This window comes from Ammospiza nelsoni, chromosome 11 (genome assembly GCF_027579445.1).
Source record: "Ammospiza nelsoni isolate bAmmNel1 chromosome 11, bAmmNel1.pri, whole genome shotgun sequence".
In the NCBI taxonomy this organism is placed as follows: domain Eukaryota; kingdom Metazoa; phylum Chordata; class Aves; order Passeriformes; family Passerellidae; genus Ammospiza; species Ammospiza nelsoni.
The window spans coordinates 17,257,529-17,281,199 of NC_080643.1; the positions used below are offsets into that span (position 1 = coordinate 17,257,529).

A 23,671-nucleotide genomic window follows, 5' to 3' on the forward strand; every position below is an offset into this window, starting at 1 on the left:
AGACAGGTGGATTTGTCAGGCACACAAGCATTATGATATAAAATGCACCTTACACAGTTTCAGCCATGGTTTCTGAACATGGACAAAAATGTAATTAACAGAATATTAATTAACTGATGATACCACACTGGTGTTCAACGATCTTCCCACAGAACAAGGCATTTCAGTATTGGCAGATAGGAAGAAAATCTGTCAAGAAATCAATTCCACATTTACATTCTCTACAAATGTTACTGGAAAAGGAAAGGGAGAAAGAGAAACTTGATATAAATCCTTCTCATTACTTATTCCTTGTACAACTATCTACATTTGTCTAATTAAAAAAAAATTTATTCCATCTAAGATTTTCAAACTTTAAAGGACTTCTCTACTCTGAAAATCTGCCAGGTCCCTACACAACAGTTAACAAATTTCACCAGAGGGTGGCAGCCTGCTGCTAGAAATAGAAGGAAAAATCATTCTAAAGAATGAATGACAAAGACTGTCAGAGCACTGGAAGAGCCCAGTAAACCTCACAAACATTGATTAAGTAGAGGGGCCCGTTTGAGTACTAAAGTACTGCTGCTAAACCCTATTCTACCCTTAAATTACCAAGGGATGAAATAGTCTCATTTTTCCAAGTCTTCTCCCCATCCCTTTTCCCAATATCAACCTTCTTAATGCAGCACTTCAAACACAGCAATACAAAGACTATTGCAGCATTAGTAGACAAAGAGAAGCAAACTTCATAAGGTACAAAAGCTTAAAGAAGATACTACTAAATCATTATTTCAACTTCCACCATCAGCTGTGGCAAATATACACAATATAAATCAAAACATACCTTCAATAAAACAAATTTTCTTTCCTATGATCCAGGTGCTTTCTCCTGCTGCTAGACTGAGTTAAAGAAGGTGAAGGTTTATTTTATTTCCTTTTTCCAGTATTAATAGTGTCTTCCTACTCTGCCCAGGATGAAGCCTGCAGGAATTCAGTGTATCAGACAAGCTGGCTAGAAGTGTCAGGAAGGATGGACAGAAAAGGAGCACAGCTTTTGGATCTCACTGCCTGGTCTTAAGAACAAAGAGTTGCAAATTCCTAAAGGCACAGTGAAGTTTGGGTGGATGAGCAGGCAGTGAGGTGGACAGACATGGGCTGGAGGGCAGCGAGCCCAGAGAGGCACGAGGTGAATTCCAGCTGGAGGTCAGGAAGTGCCAGGGGTCAGTGCTGGCTCCAGCTCTGCTCCCAGGCTCCATCATCCATCTGCCTGACAGGGCAGAGCACCCTCACAAGGTCACTGCTGACTGATACGTGACTCTCTGGGGTTATGCTGCTGGAGAAATGGCCAGCAGTGTAGTTCAGCTTAGGGAAGCCCAAAATCTTGTCCCTGGTGAGGAATAACCCCCTGCACTGGTGGCTGATGGCTGACCTGGACAGCAGCTTTTCAGGAAAGGATCTGTGGGTCCCGCTGGACAAACTGAACATGAGCCAGCAATGTGTCCTTGTGGAAGGATGGCTCCCTGTGAAAAGTGTATATTGTATGTCTCTATGCAGATATTTACCATATGTATTTTGATGTATTGATCAGTAGTGCTGTATTAACATTTTAATAATATGACAAATGTAGTCTTGTAGTTAAAAGGTAACTTTTGTAGTTAAAATAAGAACTGTGTTAGTGGGATTTTTTTAAGAAAGGAATGAGGGACTCACACCAGATAGCAGCCCCAAGACACCTAAATCTTTCAGAGAAAGAGAATTTACTGTCCTTTTGTCAAAGAAACAAACTTCCCATCTCAAGGGTGCTGTTATGATTAAAAGGAAGAAGCTGACACTGAACAGATAGAATCCTGTATTTGAATGGAATTTATGCATCACATATGAAATGTATGAATATGCAACAGGCTGTTGTTTTTAAGGGTTAATCCTCTGTTAATGGGGGTCCTTTCTCAGGCTCATGCTGCCCAGAAAAGGTACCTGGATGTCTGTAACTCTTTGTCTCTATTGTCTCATATTGTCCTAATTCAAATTGTCCAAATTATTATTACTCTTATTGTATTACTATTTATATAACCATTTTATTACTATTAAACTTTTAAAATTGTAAAAGCAAGTGATTGGCATTTTTCACACTCCCAGTATCCTGGGCTGCTTTAAAGGAATAAGGACAACTCCTCATTCCCAGTGTGGCTGTCACTAAGTTATCGTTTGTCTGGAGTCCTATGGATTTGAGTGGTGCAAGCCTCAGTCCCTGCAGCTGCTCTCCAGCTCACACCACAGCACCTCTGTGCTGCCGAAGGCCAGAGCTGTGTGTGCCAAGGGGTCACTCACAGCTCTGTCCTCTCCTGCCTTCCATCTGCTCCTAAGCAGGATTTGGAACTGTCCCTTCCCAGCTGAAGGACCTCTCTGGAGCACTTTCCTCTGCCCAGCTGCTATTTTCCACAAATTAATAACAAGCACATAAATATTTCTCTCTATCCTGTGTCAAAATTGGTTATAATTGGTAGTAAGGATTAAAAGATACTGAGTGAAATAAGTGACAAAGATAAAAGGTTATTTTCTTTAAAAAAAAAAATCAAGAAGGGAAAGTTTGGCTATTTTAAACAGAATGGAAACTTCCAGAATGTTTCATGAGTATCCCATTAGGAATTCCTGCACCTGCATTTTTCAAAAGTGAGTGAAATGACTCAGACCAGAGCAGTTGAAAAATGTAAACTAAGAAGTGCAATTTTTAACCCTTCATATCTGTTTGCTAAAGCAGCAAAATCTCAGGTACCTAAACCAGGTTGTGCATAGAAAATCAGATATGACTTCACTGTTAAGCAACTTCAGAATAATTTACTATAATCTCAAAAATCATTTACCATGTCCTAAAAAGAAACTGCTGTTATCTCTTGAAGATACTCCATATTCATTCCATTGCCATTTAAAATATTGCACTATTTATCCAGAAAAACTATGGTACACTGCAACAGACCAAATAAATATTAATATTTTCATTTCATTTTGATGAGAATTTAACAGCAGCATGATAATAAAAGCAGTACTAAACTAAAAATAATGAAATTGTGTTCTGAAGGCTCTATTATTTTTCCTCATTCTCTATGTTTAGAATTTAACATTGCTTCTTGGGCTTGTGTTGGGACTTTTTCCCTCCTTTCTGGGGAGACCAGAGACTTGAGAACAAAGCTGCTAATAGGAAACATATGGAAAAGTTCTGGAGTAAATGAAAATCTGACTTGAATTCCAAATGCCACGTATCACATACCACGGTCTAAATTATCTGCTAAGATAAATGCAAGATTTACCCTCCATACTCAGTGAATCATGTGAGATGGAAGACAAGGTTATGTATGAAATAAACAAAACCAGACTTGCATGATATTAAAGAGATTTCCAAAACTAATCAATATTTTGAAGTGAGTTGGGATGTTTCTCAAAGCCCATGTGAGCCAGTAAAAGATTGGCGCAATGGAACATGCTGCCCTGCTGCAGACAGCCTTGCTGCAGATTTTCACAGAAAATGTGAACATTCCTACCCAAGTGAACAGTCAGGCTCTGCATTTAACCACTGGGCTGCTGAGGTTGCAGTGGGAACCCCACACAGCCAGGTTCTCCTACGCATGAACACTTTCCTGTCCCAAATCCCTGTCCAGGGGAAATGTGACAATTTCAATGTGACAAAATGAGATTTCTGGCAGAGCAGCACTGGGGACTCAGTTTTGATGAGAATCTCACACATTTCCACAGGCAGCCAAGCTTTGCCCACACTCCCTGTGCAGCAGGGAATTGAACAAGCCTGGATGCACCAGAGTAAGCAGATAAACAAAGACCCCCTGGAGAAGTGATTCACACACCTGGTTCATCCCACCTGTGCTACCCAGCACCTGCACAAAGGTTTCTATCAGAATCAGGCAGAAACACTGCAATCAACAGTTTCTCCTCACAATTACATTTGCAGGAACTATTACAGTGTTACAGTCTCTGCTAAGAATGGAAAAAATCTCAGCTGTCAGGCTGCCAGAGGATGGAAAATTTCCAGCGGGACAGAGAAGGAGCAAGTCACAGACACAAGCATGGACTTGCCTCTTAATTCTTCAGCTGGTGTTATTTCCAAAAGCTGTTTAAACATAAAGACCAATGAAAATATTTTTCTTCCAGAAACACTCTTCACAGAACACTTTAACTCATTTGTGGAAAAAAACCCCAACTGGCCTGCCGTTCTAAAAGATAGCATTTTACCAAAATTTATATCTTATTTAGGCCACCAAGAACATCCAGTCACCATTATTATCCTTCTGTCAGCTCTATCTTATCTCCTTTCTATTCTCCAGGGCAAAACAAGGAACAGACTGAATGAGGGAGTTACCAGTTGGTAAAAAGGGCCTAATTTTAAGCATGAAGAAAACACTTTTGTATTAATCTCATAAGAAGATGTCCAGATTCAGGAAGTGACAGAATCATCTAGTATTCTGCAAGAATAATAAAAGCAATTGTCTATACTCATTTCTCCAGCAGCAATATTGTGATGCAGCTTAATTATTACTTGCTTTAGAAAAATTTAGTGATTAATACCTACAAATTAATAACTTCAGGAAAGCTTGGCTTTTTGGAATGCATATTTTTCATTTATAGTTTAAGCTAATACATTCAGTTTTTATTTAGATGTTACCCTCCTTTAAATTAATATTACTGGTATCTTATATTTCCTCAGATACTAGATTTTGCAAGGAAAAAGCCTTTTGACTTAACTCCATTAAAAAATTACTAACATAGAAAAAGAAAGTCAGATAACTTTCAGAAAAACAGCAAAACTAAGTGTCAGTACAAAAGTAGAATATTTTACCCCCATAGTCCCTGGCTGCATAATGCTGTCCTTTAATAGGAACCAGCAGGATCATCATGTAATAGGATGAATTTTGAGATGAAAGAATCAGGGCACTTTTAGAAGCCATTTTCCATGCAAGCACCTACCTAACCTGGGCAGTTAATGATCTCTCTGACAAACTATGCTCCTGTACAGTGGCCTGGAAATTTGAGATGTTTGATATGAAGATAAAATCTGTTGTGATGCCACACGGAAGAAAACACTTCAAACCTCTCACCACCATTATCACACCAGACCCCAAAAGCACTTTCTTAACCAGCATGCCAAGAGATCCCTTGTTTCCCCTGTCAGGACCACAGTTAACAATGAGCATTTATAAACCCACAATTTTTTTATTTCAGAAAAGTAAGTCTGATCTAAACCCAATCTTCAATATCCTTCTTATTGCTTCCCTCTAATAGATGGAAGAAAAAAAGTAGTCACGCTTTATAAAAGCCCTTTTATCATTATTTATACGAAAGTCACAAACAAAGTGAGTATTTTAAAAATATAAAATGTTTCTTACCATAAACTAACTACAACTCTTGGTGCTGTTTTCCTTGAGCGCATTCCATTGGAGCACACATGTGTAAGGCAATATTTTATTACTCCTGTTTCAGGAATGCTTTGCCTTAGCAACACTGTGTTTTATGGATTCATACTACTTCTAGTGCCTTGTGCTTGGGACAGAAAGGGTAATGTATGCTTCCCACTTGAATAGTTCCCTCCCAAAAGCAGAATGCACAGGAACCTGAGAAGAGGAGAAAATGTGAGCATGGAAAACACATCTGTCAGATGTGCAGCTGCTTTGTAAAGGCACTGCTCTGTCCTTCTAAAAGGCACCTTTCCCCTCAAACATCTCACCATGGCTAAACCCAGTATCTACTTCAGTCATTAGCAGCTCAAAACAACTATCCCAGTCCCCATTCTGGGGCTGCTTTCACAACACACAGACTTATTTAGAAGTTTCAGCATTAAGCCAAGTGTTTGGCAAAGATGTGAAGGGAGATCTGGACAGCTATCTTGCATTAAAAGTGACATTTTTAAAGGGAACTACTACTATCAGCTCAGTCCTGTTAAAGTTTAATCACTCAAAGCACTGATTTCATGCCATTCCCTTACTAAGACCCAATTAATATGTTTTTCATAATTGATTTTTTTTAGAACAAAAACATCATGGATGCTTATATTTTGGCTACAAACAGCTTTAGGCATTTACTCCACTCTTCAAAAAGCAATAGGAAAGGCAAGAGAAAGTGTTGGAAGCAAGACAGAACAAGGACACACTTGCCAGATTACTATGGAAAATCTGTAATGTCCAGATCAACTTTTCCTCCTTAATGAAATGGAAAGAGCAGTTGTGGCTGCCCCATCCCTGGCAGCGGCCAAGGCCAGGTTGGACAAGGCTTGAGAAGGAGCCTGGGATAGGGGATGGTCCCTGCCCATGGCAGGGGCTGGAGCTGGATGTGCTTTCATCATTCTGTGATTCTCTGAGTGCTGGTTTAAGTGTGAGCCTTGCTCAAGCCTTCCCAATAAGGCCTTTTAAGGATCCCACAACAGGTAAGAGAAGAAACAACTTCCAGCCAGAGTGATTGGATCAAAATAAGACCCCCCCAGAGCTCTGCCAAGGAGGAGCTGTGACTCACAAAATACTCAAACCACAGAGAAACCCTTTTGATTTGATTAAATCCCATAAATCAAAACACACATTTATTTTATATGTGAAGCACAAGCATTGCTTCCAAAGGACCATTAATATTAAAGAAAGCCCAAGCAAAATGGAGATCAAAATGGAGAGTAAGCAAAGGAAATCAAGAGTAGAGAGATTATATCTTTCCTTATAAGACAATTTGCCAGGGTACAGAATGATGTGTAATAACACCTGGTGTTTCTGTGAAAGCTTCCAAGTCACAGATTCTGGCTGCATTAGAACTGCACTGCAGGCCACAAAGGCAATGTGGTGCCAGCTTTATAAGGTTTCTGCTAAAAGGAGAGGATTTATTCTCTTTAAGAAAAAAGGGATAATAAAAATTAAGAACCATTTTACAGCCAATGTTCCATTTCCAGACTATAGGAGAGAGCTGAGCAGCTCCTGGCAAAACCCTCTGCACCACCAGGCAGGACAGTTGTATTTGTTAGAATATTTCTAGAGCAATAGGTATTTAAGAAAAGAAACACATTCTGTAGTCATTGTAAAATCAAAGACCATCACTTTTAAACACACTCCAAAGAGTAAATAGGAAGCACTTTCCATCACGTACAAGGGGAAAATTTCTGCTAATGCAAAACATTTTCCTACTCATGATCATTCAGGAATGCTTTGGCAAATAACTTAGACAACTATCCTTTATCCTTGCCTGGAAGTGCCTAAAAAACCCTTATAAACATATGATTTTCAGATTGGATACAAACCTGAGAACAATCTGAAGTTGCAAGCACATTTTCTAACTCTTTAACCAAAACTGCAGGAAGTCCTTAGCCATAAATGAATGAAGCAAGCTAATGAGTAAGGTATAAATATAAATTATTATGGTAGAATTCACATGATCTCTTGTAGACATCTACCAGTTTAGGGCACTAAGTCACCAGTTCTGCTCAAAATAAGTAAGAAGTGCCTGCTTTGGAATAGACACAGCTCCGTTACCTTCCTCACTTTCTTCCCTTCCAGAACACTGTGTTCTTTTATTTAAAATGTTTATTTGTGAGTGCAAGACCCCTGTCATATACTGTGATCACTGATATGATTTTATATAAGACACAAATCAGACAAACTAAAGACTCTGTTAAAGTTTGAGGTCCAACTGCTAATACTGCAGAAAATGAATATACCTGCACCAGTAAACAGTGGTTGCAAAACCAGACAAATATTCCCAGAACTCCACATGGGAGGAAAACACAGCCCAAAGTCATCTTGGAACAACCAAAGCAGGCTGTATAAAAATACAGAGTATAACACAAGGCATATTTATTAAACAAGGTACTCAATTACTAGAAACACAAGTGTCAGCTGACAACAGCAACTCTCCTCAGCAGAGATTTATAATTTCATACAGTTCAGGGTATTTTAGAGTAACCAGACACTGTTTGCTACAGATAATATTGCTTACATCAATTTTCAGCTTGTTTTATTATTCCAGTGTAAATTGTTTATGACTACTTGTTACTGTGTTAGTAGAAACATGATGAGTACACTACAACCCTATTTAGAAGCCTCTTCTGTAGAAAGTAAAATCTATCTATTTCAAAAAACCATAACCTCTCCCAATACACTATTAAATCCTTCTAAGAGTTCTAATCCAGCAATATATTCAGAAAAATGTTACATCCCTCTTCTTCTGTCAGTCCTTCAAAGTCAACTGTCCACTACCATAAACTGAAATTGTCATACAGAAAACCTCACATATTATAAATTTGAACATGCCAGGAAATTTGATACTTTGCTTTTGCAGTACCAATTGTTCCTTGCACATGTTCATGCCCACGTGTAACCAATCTCTAATGAGATCAGAGCTCCTAATGTATTGTTTCTAGATGCAGAGATGCTTCCAGTGAATTCAGCCCTAAAATTCAGTGTATCACTCTTCATTAGTAGAAGTTACTCAATAATTTCCTATGAGATTATAATTAATTCCCATGCTACAAGGTCAATAAGCTCAACTGTTTTAAGTTGCTCAACATGTTCTTCCCAGGAGCTCTTAGCAAAACAAAGCAAAACATTGAAAACAAGCTGCACAAGATGTGGATTGCCAGAGTTTGGGTCTCATAATACCACCTACTAAATGGGAAATAAATAGGGACCACACAACAAGGTTCAGGTCAGAGGCAACAGAAAGCACCACACAGGGCACAGCTCTGTCCTCCTTGACTTTTTTAAACAGATCAGGCCTTGTCTCAGCTCTGTTGATATGATTTGATGGCCCCTTTTCCATAACCTTTAAAAACACACTTTCCCACAGGGACACTTCTCTGGAATTTCCATTCCATGAAGAGCAGAGCACCACCAAAGCCTGGGAGGGCTCGGGCTGGGCTGGAGGCTCTGCAAGAACAACACCTTCAGCATCTCAATTTGCTGAGCTCTACACTGCAGTCTGACTTTTCAGAGGGGTTCTGGCACAGGGTGAATAAATCCAGCAGCCACTACAATGTTCAGCCAGCTCTGCTGAAGGCAAGCACAGGTAAGAAGCGCCTCTGGAATTCCCAGAGGCTGCAGTGGCTGCTGACAGCAGAGCTGGGCTGCCAGTTAAGGCCTGAAAATTGGGATGCCAAGAGCTCCTGTGCCTACAGTGTGACTGAAGTGCAGCCCAGCCTCAGTGACACTGCCTCCAGCTGTTTGCTACCCACAGGCTTTACAAGGAACCAAATTACAGCCCTCACAGTTCCTGGTTATATCTGACTGTGCACTGCCTTTTTTACTGGGCCCTCACTCACAGCAACAAACATCACCAATTCTTATCTAAACCACAGAATTCCTTCAAAATTGTCAACTGAAGACTTTTACATTCTGAGCTTGAGGCCTTTTCAGACATCTGATAGCAGGCCCAGACTTTTGCAATTCTATTAAGATCATGTGTCCAACACAGACCTCAGGCCTAACTTCCTCAGCATGGCTTCATTTGAGTTCCCTAAACTCTTTATAAACAAAACGCACTTTTTTTTCCCCTTTTATACTTTATAAGGACTATTATAAATTCTGGAGGGAAAGGAAAAAATAACTTACCAAGGAAAACCCACCAAACACAAAGAAACCTAAGAATCTTTTACAGTCAGACAGTGAATATAAGGAAAAGGCTAAATAACTGAAAGTAATTTATACTTTCTTATTATCAGGGCCACTCACCTCATGGCCACTGGTGATCTTTTCTACTTTATCCCAAGAACATTTTGACTAAAATCTGGGAATTTTAAATGTGTTCAGTAGACCATACTCAACTAGCTAAAACCCCTTAAATTAATAAAATAATAGAATAGCCTTTCTTGTGTCTTCAGCTCAGGAATAAAATTGGAAAAGCTGACAAGTCTAATAAGTTGAATACAGTTAATGGAGATGGTGAAATTGCAAAGATTTTAATTGATGTAAAGGATCCATCCAAGTTTAGCTAAAGAAAATAAATCAGTTTGAAGACAACTCAGACTTCTAGCTTGCCATACATCCCACTTTGCAACACAACTGCATGAATAAAATGATGAAGAAATTACAAATCAACATTAAAAATAATTCCTTCCAAAGCATTCTTAAAACTAAAAAACAAAACATGCAGAAATCCAATAAATTTTCACAGCCTTTGAAACAAGAAGTCTTACATGAAGGATGCTAAATTTAATCCCCTCATTATCTGCCTTGTAAGGAAATTCCTGCCACACCATAAATGAAAATGAAGACCAAACCACACAATTTGACCAAGATCACAAAGTATAGACTTGTTTGTCTCCAAAACAGCCCTTGCCACAAAACAGGAACTGAATCTTAATATATTCCATGGCTAGAGCTGCATCAGCCTCTGAAGCTCAATGTGCTTCAAATCAAGAGCTTCACCACAACTTTTCAAAGGACAGACTCTTCTGTCCTGCCAACTTGACTTTTTAAATTCAGCATGAGATTTTAGATCTCCTAAGAGCTTAAGAGATTTTGGGACACAATCAGTAGTAGAAAACAATACAAAAATATCAGGTATGAAATTAGAACTCTAATTTTTATCTTTGGATAAAATAGTTTTATGTATGCTTTACTTATAACTGTTATTAGAACAAAGCTTCCAAAAATATGTGCCATGTTCTTTGTCTTGTGCTTAAAAAACAGCCAAACTTTGTAGCAGCCAGTAACATTTTACCAACTGGTCATAAAAAACTTGGTGGGGCTTTTTTCATCTCTCACTGTGTATGTATTCTATTAATTATTTAAGAAAAAAATAATTACTGGTTTTGATTTAGTGCTACAATTCAACTATTTGTGGCACCATTACTCAAGGACTAGGGAGTTTTAATTTCTCTCTTTCAACCTCTCCCTTGTATTCTGCATTTCTTACCATGACTGCTTTAGTTTATTTCCAGTTTTGCCAACTCCTACGATATCAATTTGGTCATGGTGCTTTTCTGAATGTTAGAATTACATATGAATTACCTTCTTATATGTATTCTTGTCATCAATATTAGAGAAGAAACTTGAAAAGGCTGAGCAAATCATCAGCTTCATGAAGCTCAAAGACAAAAGATGTAAACTTACCACTGCATTTTAAAAAAAGTTATGATACTTCTAAGGCACTTTTTAAGAAGAATTTTTAAGAACCAGATTCTTCCTTGTGAACAGATTTTGAAATAAAGTAATTCTCTTACTAAGCCAAAAGCATAATGAAATGCTTTGGATAAATCATACACTTAAACCACATCACAAAAAAAAATTCCATTTCCTCCATTTTTTTAATATATCACAGGTATTTAGGTATCATACAGCAGCAAAGGCAGATAACTGTACCTTCTTTCTTTAATTCCTCTTAAAACCTAAGATAAATATTTGTCTTGAGTAAAATGGTTTATGTTTCGTGTCCTAATTACCCTTTGCACAAGATTTATGCTCTGTCTATGCAACTTAGCAAAAAAGATGTTGGAGAGTTACTGTGAATGCTCAACTTGAACCCCACCACACCAACAGCACTGTATAGAACAAATCCTTTGCAGGAAGGAGACAGGACATGGACATTGTGAGGGCAAAATAAGGAAGATGTTTATAGAGCTTATTTACAGCACATGCTTCCCCTTGATTTTGGTAAGGTTAATTTTTTTACTGTTTCTTAACTTCATCCTCAGAGGACAAACCCTTCACAGAAGTGAATCACTGCAGCTGAACCCACACAATGAACTAATAACCTCTGTAATCATTTTTGAAGCCTTATTCTCCTTTTTTTTTTTTTTTTTTTTTTTTTGTTTAATGGGAGTTAGTAACTGAAAGAATCTTGCCAATTACATTGAAGGGATTTGAACAAAAGGAGAAATTGCTTCACAGCCTTATGACACAGCATCTACAGCAAGTGATGATGTGGCACAAAGCAGTTTTTTAGATTTTACTGGCAAATCAGAAGTGAGGCCACAAGGCTGTTATTTTGTGTTGCCTTCCCACAAGGCTCCTTCCCACAAAATATGGCTTAGACAAACCTTTTGTTCCTCCAGCTGGAGTAGGCTATGTCTTAGATGATTTCACCAGCACAAGAACTTGCTGCCCTCTACAACTTGAACTTCTCAGACATCCAAAGAGTAAGTTTTCTTGGTAAGCAGGAATAAAATGAACTGATTGTGTTATGTTTCAGTGAAGAGTGATTCATGCATGTTATATAATATTTAGTTTTCTGCTTGCAAATACAATTACTGAGCTCTGACTTGATTACAGATGGTAAAGAATCAAGCTTTTAAGATTTTTCTATTGTTTTTCAACTTTGTAATTATGTTTTATCATATTGTGTTCTGACCTGCATTTCCTTTTATCAAGTTTCATGAGTGTTTTAAATCTAGTTAAGTTCTTAGAAATATTTCATGAAGAGGTGTCCGTGTCCCAGTGCTCTGAGACACCACCTGCAAGCCTGGCAGGACAGTTACTATTCTATCAGTAAGACACACAGCTACAGCCAAAATACCAAAATGTCTCCCCAAAACCAGCTCCTCCCTCTCCATTAAACCTGTGGGAGACTTTGGTACACATTACTTTTTATTTGTCATTTCATCTGATGGGAGCTCTCTTCACATTGCAAGTAGATCAATCCCACAATGGCCTTATTCCTCAGAGTGAGAAGATTTACCTGAGTTGTCCTTCCTCGTTTCTAAGGACAATTGTGGCATCAAGAACAAAAATTATTAATTGGAAGTTTTGTGATATGAGAGAATAGAACCAGAAGGTGAAGCTCAAGTTCTGGACTGCAACTGAAGAGGGAGGAATCAAAAGGAAACAAAGAACATGAAATAGGCAAGGGGGACAGACTGGGGTCTGTCCCACAAAACCAGAAGGCAGCTGTGGGAGTTAGAAATAGATTTTAGATAGACACCAACTGGACTGATTAGAAGATATTTTGATATCACTGCCTGAAATGTGAAACCCAGCAAATTCCTCCTGAAGCACAGAATTCCTTCCCACCCCAGCACAGTGCATTTATGCAGCACTGTGGTGCCAGGCTGCTCTGTGTCTTTGCTAATTGGTAATTAGCTCAGACATCCCACACTGCTGCAGGGATATGGAGTCCCTGGCTTTGCAAAGGACCTACCTGGAGAGCAGATCCTGGCTCCAGTCAGACCTGGTTTAAGGTTTTCATCAGTTATCAAACTCAACTGCACTCAAATGCAAAGTTAGATGTGCAGGTTAGGCAATGCCCCATGGTGACACCAGCCACTGGCACACACAGGCTGTGGCACAGAGCACAATTGCAAGGATGCAGCAAATTCCAATTGTTTGTTACTACTTTTCTCCTTAGAATTCTCTCTGTGCTGTTCAGTTCATAGCATACATCACCCATTAGGTAATCACCACTAGGAATCACCAGAAATGACTGCTTGTCTCATCTCCTTTGTTACTGAGAGTGTTCAGTAAACAAATATTGACAGAGTCCCTTGGGTATGGAACATATATGAAAAACATAAAGAGAATAACTGCTTTTCTCTCTCTGCTTCAGGGTATACTGAGCAAAGTCTCTTAAATTTTTCCATGACTTCTGTGCTTTGACTTGCAGTGTAACATTTTGACTCACTGCTGCTTAAATTGAACAGCTTGACACGATTCACAACTCCCATTCTGCCAAATAACATGATTCCTTTGACTGCATAAAGTGCTCTAAAAAGTTAGACTGGCTTTGAGCATCAGAAATTTGACCTGCAAAATGATTTGCGTTTCACAACATCAGGATTTCATCTGAGAAGGGTATTTGGGAAGTAAATTAGTTCACAGCTATAAAGAACATATGATTACAGAAGCAGAAGAAGACCACAAAGTAAGTTACTACTAAAGATTTATACCATGTGCAGTGCACGATGGTTGAATTGCACTGGCTTTAAATAAATGATGGAACAGAAAAATCACATCATCCTCAACACAGTACTAAGTTAGTTATGTTTTGTACAAAATAGAAAAACACCATAAAATGCCACAGAACATAAAATTTGCAAAGCCACATAGCTTTCTACTTTACATAACATACAATATTTCCAAGTAATCTACTTCAATATTCTTTTTATAGAAACAATCCTGTTATGGTACCCCTCAGTACCAAGCAGAGCACAGGTGGACAGCTGACTTCAGACTTGCCTGAAGTCAGACCAGTAAACCTTCAAGGACAGTAAATTTTTAATGTGGAAGGTACAGATCAGAACTTGGGTTTCCTAGTAATGTCACAGACAGTGTTGCCAAAAAAAGACATTATTCTACAAACTCCATTAGATATTGCTGCTACTTAAAACTTCTGTGCTATTTATTTTACAACTATCTAAAACTTAATGTTTCTTCTCATCAACAGGTCACAACATATCAATTTAAATATGAGGATTCTGAGCCACCTATTGATCCTCCACCTCCTCTGGGCTGCTTTGGTCTTTTGTCAGTATGAAGACTATGATTTTGAGGATGAATATGGTGGGGAGCCAGATCATCAAGTTCCATATTATTTTAACCCAGATGCTCAAGTTGAAGCTCGTTTTCCTTTCCCAGTTGAGTGTGCCAAGGAATGCTTCTGTCCACCAGCTTTTCCCTTATCCATGTACTGTGATCACAGGAAACTCAAGACAATACCAAACATCCCCAATCACGTCCAACAACTTTACCTGCAAAACAACAACATCGAAGCTGTGCCTGCAGGACCATTCACTAATGTTACCTTCATAAGGGAAATTAACCTCAGCTACAACAATATTAAATTTCATATGATTGACCACGGTGTTTTTGCCAAACTTTCACACCTAGTGCAACTTCATTTACAACACAATGAATTGGAAGAATTTCCATTCCCTCTGCCCAGCTCTCTGGAGAGGCTCCTCCTTGGTTTCAATAACATTTCCCGGTTACCTGCAAACGCATTGGAAGGATTGCCCAACGTGACCACCCTTGACCTTTGCAATAACTTACTGGATGACTCAGTACTCAAAGAAAAACCCTTCTCAAACATGAAAAATTTAATGCAGCTCAACTTATGCAACAACAAATTACAGACAATGCCTCCTGACCTGCCACCATCACTTCGGCATCTTTCTCTTGAAAATAACTCCATTTCTCATATTCCAGAAAATTATTTCCACAGACTCCCCCACATCATTGCTCTAAGAATGTCCCACAATAACCTGCAGGACATTTCACACAACACCTTTAATCTACCCAACCTTCTAGAACTTAATCTTGGACACAACAAATTGAAACAAGTGTTCTATATTCCAAGAAGTTTGCAGCATTTGTACATTGAAGACAATGAAATTGAAAGTAGGTTGATGGTTAAACTTTGTAAAAAGCAATAAACTTAGTGGATTTTGGCATTGGTTGTGGGAGGAGTGTGGGGAGAATATCATCCTATATTCTCTGGGATGCAATATAAACACATCCTCAGTCAATTGAGATCAATTTGAAATTAGAGAGGATTTAATTTTTGAAGCTTTCCTCTAAGTCACAGTTCTTTGTAAAAGTTAATACCAGTTTTTCATGTAACAGGTAATTTTTTTAATTGCTTCTGCTTTAGCAACTGATAAAAACATACAGAAAAAAGGAATTATGAAAATATTTCATTCTCATAAAAGAGTAATTACAAATCCCTTACCTCACAACCTTATCTTTTGCAACCCCCCAAACTGGTACCATTGTCAGCTGAGAAATGATTTAAAACAGAGAAGGGTTATATTACTGTGCACCACAAAACCATTTTTTTTTCCATTTTAGATTTTAAAACATAAGTTTCACTTTGCAATAGTGAAAAACATAACCACTTTTTGCATTTTAATTCATATTTTTCACTCCCTCACAGACATCAATGTTACTGTGATGTGCCCAACTCTGGACCCACTGAACATCAAGCAGCTGACCTACATACGGGTGGACCAGAACAAGCTCACGAGCCCCATCAGCACCTACGCCTTCTTCTGCTTCCCTCTCATCAGAACCATTTATTATGGAGAGCAAAATGTCACTGTCAGCAGGCCAAGCCAGCTCAGAACACCGGTGTTCCGGCGGTTCCTGACACCAGAGGAATTCCAGGAAGCAGAAGACAATCAGGAAACGGTGAACCAAGAAACCGAAGAAAATCAGGAAGCAGAGGACAGCTATTTTCATCCTTACTATCACTGAAGTAATCAGTGTTAATAGGTATATATGGAAACTTCTCGTTAGTCTGGGTTATTCATATCTGTGATAGAAAACTGGGCAGTTTGGGATATTCAAGATGAATCTATAAAGTGGAGATAGGAGTTTAAAGTAGGTAAATGTCCTATTATTGGTGTAGTAAAAAACAATACTAGGAACAAAGAGCACTCACCTGAGCATTAGATACAGGTCTGACACATAACCTGACCTGGGTTGATGATGGGCTCACCTTTGGGTGAGCAGCCAAAGTGAATGAAAATTGACTTGAAATTCTGTTCTAAAGTGATCCAATTGCAAAATGACTAAAATATAAATCAGTGTCATAATTCAATAGGAACAAGTGATTAAGGCCCAAAATCCATCCAGCTCTACATCCTATTGCTAACAGCAGTAGCAAAAAGATGCACTAGAGAAAAGGACAAGAGACTGAGATTTCAAAATACTTCCAAAAGGTTCCTCCATATCTCCCAGAAATCCAGATATTTCTTCTTCCAATTTCTAACTGGAGAAGGACATCACAAATACAGAGCTGCAAACCTTCCCCACATTATGTTTCAAGTGTCCTGCCAAGCTGTATTCTAATATTCACTTCTTTGGATGTCCTTTAACTATCACAGTCTTTCAAAGGAGATTTCAGCTTATTACTAACACAGGCAATAAATAATCTTTCACCAAGCTGCTGGGATCTAGGGAAAAGCATCTGCATTAACACAACTGAACCATTAGCATTTATAATTTCCCTATGCTTCAGCCCATGTTATTTTAGAAGACATTGTAGAAATGTAACGGAATCTTTGCATTTAGAATTATTCATCAAGTAGGACAGTTACAAAGAAAAGCATTGCAGGCTACTTTAACTATTAATTTAACTATTGATCTATCCCAGTTAGCTGTATTCTGCTTCAAAGGACAATCAACATTGCTTTAAGAAACCTGAAGAAAACTTTGAGCTATGCAAACTTTTGTTATATCTTATGCCTAGAAACAGATCCAGATAACTACAGGGAAAGATAACATTATAAAGCACTTTATTGCCTTTTTTTATCACTTAGTTTTTCAGCACTTTTTCCCTGATTAAGCTTTGCTAGCTGTGAGGAAAAAAAAAATCCCTATTTTCAACAGCAAAATGAAATTTTTGCAAGTGATAGATCCATACATCATACTATCAACTTGGCATAATGTTATGTAGTTGTCCTACACTTCAAGTACAATATAATCAGATTTCTATTAGAATATAGGCAGGTTTCATTTTTTTCCTCTTTGAATTTCAGGGCTTTTTTAGGCCCATAGTAATATTTATGGTTTCTGATGTATCAACTGAAATATTAGGAAATGAAAATACTTAATTACTTCTTTTTAAGAGAGAGATTAACTGTAAAGCTATGAATATAAACTTTAAGAATATATATAGACTTTAAGGACAACTGGTTGTAAGAATTTGTGGGTACAAAATTTATTCTATTGTTATTAATTTGTGGATCTTCAGTCAACTAAATCGAGAAATCTGCTCCTCTCTCCTTCCCCTTTTTCTTATCTGCATTCTGAGCAGATCCAGCATTCATAGCAAACTATTTTATGGTCATCTCACAAATTCACAGTGCTACAGAATGTCTGCTTTAAAAAAATTATTATTAATGTTTATCACTCAAACACCTCTGGGTTTCTGAAAAAGGAACATATACATGTATTCATTCCTTAAGTACTCAATATAATTTATGTACACTATATACAAGAATTTAGATATATCTACAACTTTATTGCTTTCTTAATACATACATGTAGTATATTAACTTTTCAACTACTACAGATTTTAAGTGAATGGTGCACAAAATGCAAATCTAAAATAAGAGGCTTTTTTGAAAGGCTTGCTCAGCTTTAAAAATAAAAGAACACTATCCTGCTATAGTGAATATTACATCTTTTATCACAAACTTTTTGCTTTTTAAAGACATTTATGAAAAAAGCTTGGCTTTAGTTTTAAAGTAGAAGTCAAAATATTGATGTATACATTTCTCAGAGTCAGACTGGAAATTATTGAAAACTTCAGAACTGTCTTATTACACTTGACTCATTCAGGTGGAACATGAAATTTGTATTACAAGCAGAACTATTATAATTCACTTTTCTTTCAATGAATATTATCATATAATCTGTAGCACATAGGACACTTATTTCAGAAAGGCTTTTACAGTGGACAGAGACCTAAAGACTTGGTAGCCTTAGAGAAATGACAATTATAATAAAGTACTGGATTAATGGATATCTAGCTGAGTGAAATTTGCTCTGGTAACACAGGGGATGCTGTCTGTAAAAGCCATGATGTTTTTGCCTTCCAAATATCTTGGAGTTCTCTGAGGGAATCATGAAGGATATGGAAAAGGGAGATCCTGGTCCAAACAGCCTACAAAAATTCCTAAAGGTCATTAAGGAAATTAAATTGCCACAGATTAAAAGCAACATCATGAACAAAATTCTAATAAAATATGAGAAACAGCTTAAGAATAAATGGTCAGCTCTTGCTGTGGAGGGAATCCCACTGGTGGGAACTTTGCAGAGGGCCTGTGCTGGGATTTATTCCATTTAAAATGCTAGCAAGAGATAGACAAACCAGGCTGAGAAGTGAGATGCCAGCATTGAGTGCTAAGTGTTGCTGGAGAATGGCTGCAAAAGTCCTCAGGATGCTAAAACAGCCAGGTGAGCTCATCACAGGTAAATGAGAAGTGAAGTGCATGGAAATTATGATCTTGGTTCCACATTAAAACTAATGAAGGGTGACCTCACCAACACCACTCAGGGAGCAAGACTCAGAAGTGCTCCAGTAGCAAAAGGTGTTCAGTGAGAACTGGCTCAGCACCCAGGAGTCACAAAAAGGAAACTCACATGTAGAGAGTATGCAGAGACAAATGGAAAACAGGAGACACCCAGACACTGCCATAAATCTGTGCCTCACCCAGACATTGAATGCAGTATTGATTTCCTAAGGCTCAGGTAGCTGGTGGAATTACACAGGGCATGATTGGAAATTATTAGAGCAAGGTCACCCAAGGTAAGGATTGGCTTCTATATCAACAACATGGAATGCATGCACTAGGGCTCAGCACAGAGATAGTTGAGGGGGTACAGGAGATACCCACAAAATTATGGGTTGGACTGACAGCAAGGGTCTGGGATCTGCTCCAGTACCAGGGAAGGAGCCACCAAATGAAGCTCATGTGTTCCCTGTACCCAAGGACACAGTGGGTGCAGCAGCAATTTCAGACATGGTGTTGAGAAAAGACACAGTAATTGTGTTCCTTGGAAGACACCCATTAAAGGTTGCTTAAGGAAACACAGTAGGGACTAAAGTGCTGAGCTGAAAAGAGCTGGGGAATGAAAGAACATTTGAAGACAGGACAGAGACAAGGACCATACATCATTGTTCTGTTCTCTGTCTTCCCAAAGCATCTGTTCATGGGCACTGCTGCACACAGAATATTGTGCACTAACCTTTATTATTAATTCCACACCAGTTCTGTGTTGTCACTATCCTGAACCATGGTAATGTGCTGGTTCTGCTCCTCACTACCACTGCCTTGAGACAATGTAAAACACACCTGCTTCATGTTTGCTCTGGTACCTACTGACAAAATATACAGTGTTTTTAAAGCAGGAAATAGGTTCATAAACGAAGAACTAAACATGCTATTGATTTCATCAGTAACAGCAAAACCTAACAATGAAACAGCTTAATGAGTTTGTTTACAGCACAGCCAGAAAATACAGAAACAAAGCTTGATCTGAGTTTTAACTCTGCATCTCCATGAACAATACCGGTAAAGTGCCAACCACCAGAAGTTATTATAAAAATCACAAGAAAAGAAATAGAAGTAGTTTAATTCAACTGTTTATACTCCTTTCTTTAGCCTCAAAAAAGTGGGAATATACTTTGCTTCTTCCTGATAAATATTTTTTACACTTTGCTTCAATGCTTTGATAATAAAAGTTATGTGGGTGAGCACAGAAACTCCTTTAGAAAAAACAGATGTTTTACAGTTCACATTTTCTGCCTTAGTTTAACATATTCACATTCCACTTTTACAATACAAATCCATTTCCTTCTTTGTTGTCTAACCTGATCATTGTGAGCTATAAGCATAGGCATTTCCTACCTGAAAAGCAGGAAAGGGCAATATACTATATTTTTAACCAAAAAAGTACACATTGAAGAGATTTCACTATCATTTTCCAATACTGCTGCAAGAGTATGAACTATTCAGCTATAAGCCAATTTGTGCATACACTATTGCAACTTATGGAATTCCACAAATACAAACACTTTAAATGTTTTAACTGTTTCGCCCAAAATTTATATTTCTAACAACCTAACTAATTTAAAAGGAAAATAAATAGAAACACAACCTTGTAATTAATTGCATTAATTCATCATCCACAGAGGAAAAAAAATCAATTCCCCTATTCTACAAGTACAACACAAGGAAAGCAGATAAATGTGAGGATGAGCCATGAACGCAGTAAAGCAGATGCTATGAACAACACAAGGAACAGATGCCTGGAACACTGAAGTAAAATATGGATAAGGCAAATGATTCTTGGAGCCCTGACTCAAATGTCCCTGTGGACATAGTAACAGCTCTCAACAAATGATGGTATTGTCATAAGGAAGTAATGCCAATTCTGGAAGGAATTCTAAGAAATTGTAATAAATTGCAGTAGGTTGGCTTTTGGTTCAGGATGTAACTGATGTCACACAGCAAAGCTCAGGAGAACATGTGTTCAACAGAGGTCTGGGTAAATAGCACTGTTACTCTGGTTATTTCTATTTGTTAACCATAGTTTGATTTCTGTTTAATATTATGCATGATTTTTGCAATGTGCTTTATTCATTTATAACATAGTAACTGATAAAAGTTTTTCTCTTCCAGAAATGCAAGAAATAAAGGTAATGTCTTCAGCCTTAAAAAATTCTGATTATAAATCAGAAACATATGGAAGTATGTTCATACAATCACTAGGTCATTTTTCAGCTGTCTTCATTTTGCAGCTGGTGGCCCTAACAGCGACCTAAACTGATTTCATTCACTGAGCCTTGGAAATAGTTGCAACTTTTCATAAAAATCTGGAGGTGTTTATGCATTTCATTTCACGTACTTCTTTAGTGATTCTGAATCTTGAAGAATGTTCTACATTTTCTGTCTAGGACATGAAGACACTTATTTTAGATCTAACACTACCTCTGAACCCTCCTCCCTCCCTCAAGGGTGCTGAGTTGGAATTGACTTTGCTTTACACAACTCTTCTGTAGCACCACCTTCAGTTCTCAAAGCAGCAAAGAAACCAGGAGATTGCTCCCTCCTCCCTCTGGGATACTTTTAGTTCCCAGAATAAATACAACTCCATCATCATTACTGACATTAAACTAGCTTAAAAACTATTTTTACACCCTCTATCAGGACCTTAACAAAAAGCAGAAGGGAATGAAGGAGTCTGAGATGTTTCATATCATACATTTATGCAGCAGCAAAGAGATAAAAGTAGTTTTAGAAACTAGAATTAATCCCACATAAATATCAAAAGAAAAGGCTTGTGTTTTAGAAAATAAAGCTTGTGTAGAGAACCATTCCAAAAAGTTATTTCTTTTAGGTTACAAAAGGAGAAAATAAAAATAGAGCCATCAAGTTAAGTTCTAACACAATGCTTTTGCCCTCTTTAACAGCCAATCTCTCACTGTTTGCAGATTATGTACATGTTATCAGGCTGCTGCAATAACTGCCTTTTCCTCCATAAAACCTTTTCTATTATAATTACTCCAATCCAGAACAGCTGGTCAACATTGTGAGGTGTTTAAATCACACTCCACACAAGTTATGCCAAGGAACCTCCAACGTTGCCTTCCACATGAAGCAGAAATATCACACACAAAAGAAAATCCAGCATTGTGCCCAGGTCTCTAAATACCCAAAAATCTTTAAAAGCTTTCCTAATTTGTCCTCATCTCATTCTGTCTTGCACAGATGTCTGGCCAAGAGAAGACACCGACTTTGAGCATTCTCAAAGGGATTCCCAGCACCCACCACAAGCACAGGTCAGCTGAGTAATAATCCAAAGTATTTTTTTTCAAGAACACTTATAAACAGTAAAACTCAGAAATGGCAGAAGTTGCCAATATCATCCTTTAGAGACTGGGATACAAAATGAAAGCCAAGGTCTTTAAGCAGCTGCAAAATGCACTTCCTCTGCCTAAACATGGAGAAAACCCAAGTTATTTAAAAGAATATCAGCTTTGGTTTATTTCATAAGGAATATCTTGATAGCAGCTTTATGGGACTCTTCCTAGTGCTGCCTCAGCACAGCACAGGTAAGGCCCTGTGGTTTTTCCTCCCCATTTTTCTTTTCCCAGTGTTCTGCCTCCCACTGCACAAGCACAAGTCCTCACACAGGCAGTGCCAGCCCCTGCCCCCATGCAATTCCTCCAGGCACCTTGGAGAAGTAATTTCCAACCTGTCTTGTACAGAGCAAAGTCTACCCCCTCTGTATTGACATATAAACTGAATTCTAGATTATTTCCCAGATGCTAAAGATTTAGTCAGCAACATGGATAGTTTGGATAGCTACCCTAATTTCTGTAGTGCTCTCCTATGCTTTTGCTACCTCTGCCATCCACACCCACCCAGCTTCTCACTTTTTCTCCTCCTAGTCTTTGTTGTCTAACATGACAGAAGAAAACCTTGGGGAACAAATGTTACACCTATTCTGTATGCAACCCTTTTCACCTAAAGCTAAGTTTTCCTGACAGCAGAATCCAGAGACCAGAATCCAATCCCATTAATCTTGCCTGGGTTCTATCCACTACAAGAAGTCTTGTGGTTCATTTACACCTTCAGCTACACTTTATATCCTTACAAAATGACAATTTGACTACTGTTCAAATTGAAGTCACGATTCCATGTCAACAAAATTAGGAAAAATTACCTTTTAAAATTACTAACATCCAGTACAGCTGAAAGTATTTTGTGGGGAAATCAGTCAGTGCAAATGAGACATCATAGGGAAATCAAGAAATACGTCATGGACACAATCATCAAAAACTGGAGTTCAATGAGTTAACAGCAGAGCAGGCTTAGGTTTCCAGAAAAAAAACCTCCTTCCAAGTACATGGATACTTGTAACCAGAGTCCAAGCAAGAGACACTTATACATCCAATTTCCAAGCACTAACAGTGCCTAGAAAGCACTCCCTGCTTGCCAGGCTGCTTCCTGTGAGCTCCCCTACTGCCAATGCATATGAACCACATATTTCATCTCACATGATTTGGATATTTTGGTTATTTCTATTCACTCTGAGCAGGAAAAAAGCAGTTGAAGGAAGCAATACTCCCCTTCCTTGTTTGCAGCCACCCGTGCCACCCCCATCCTTGTGCTGCTCTGAGCATCTGCTACATGTTCAGACAAAAACTGGTTTTATCTGACAATATTTGCTGATGCATTTTCTTCTTTCATGACAATGCTGACAAACTATGGGAC

At 38.2% G+C, this 23,671-nt stretch overlaps 2 protein-coding genes across 4 annotated transcripts in view; one reads left to right on the forward strand and one right to left on the reverse strand.

The window, feature by feature from the left end:
- The window catches only part of CENPP (centromere protein P), a 114,476-nt gene that overhangs the window by 63,643 nt on the left and 27,162 nt on the right, over positions 1–23,671 (reverse strand). The window lies entirely within an intron of this gene.
- On the forward strand, positions 11,836–21,113 carry OMD (osteomodulin). The gene is made up of 3 exons (XM_059480191.1): positions 11,836–12,088; positions 14,329–15,281; positions 15,817–21,113. Exons 2-3 carry the CDS (start codon positions 14,351–14,353, stop codon positions 16,134–16,136), a joined length of 1,251 nt encoding a protein of 416 aa, XP_059336174.1. The 5' UTR covers positions 11,836–12,088; positions 14,329–14,350; the 3' UTR covers positions 16,137–21,113.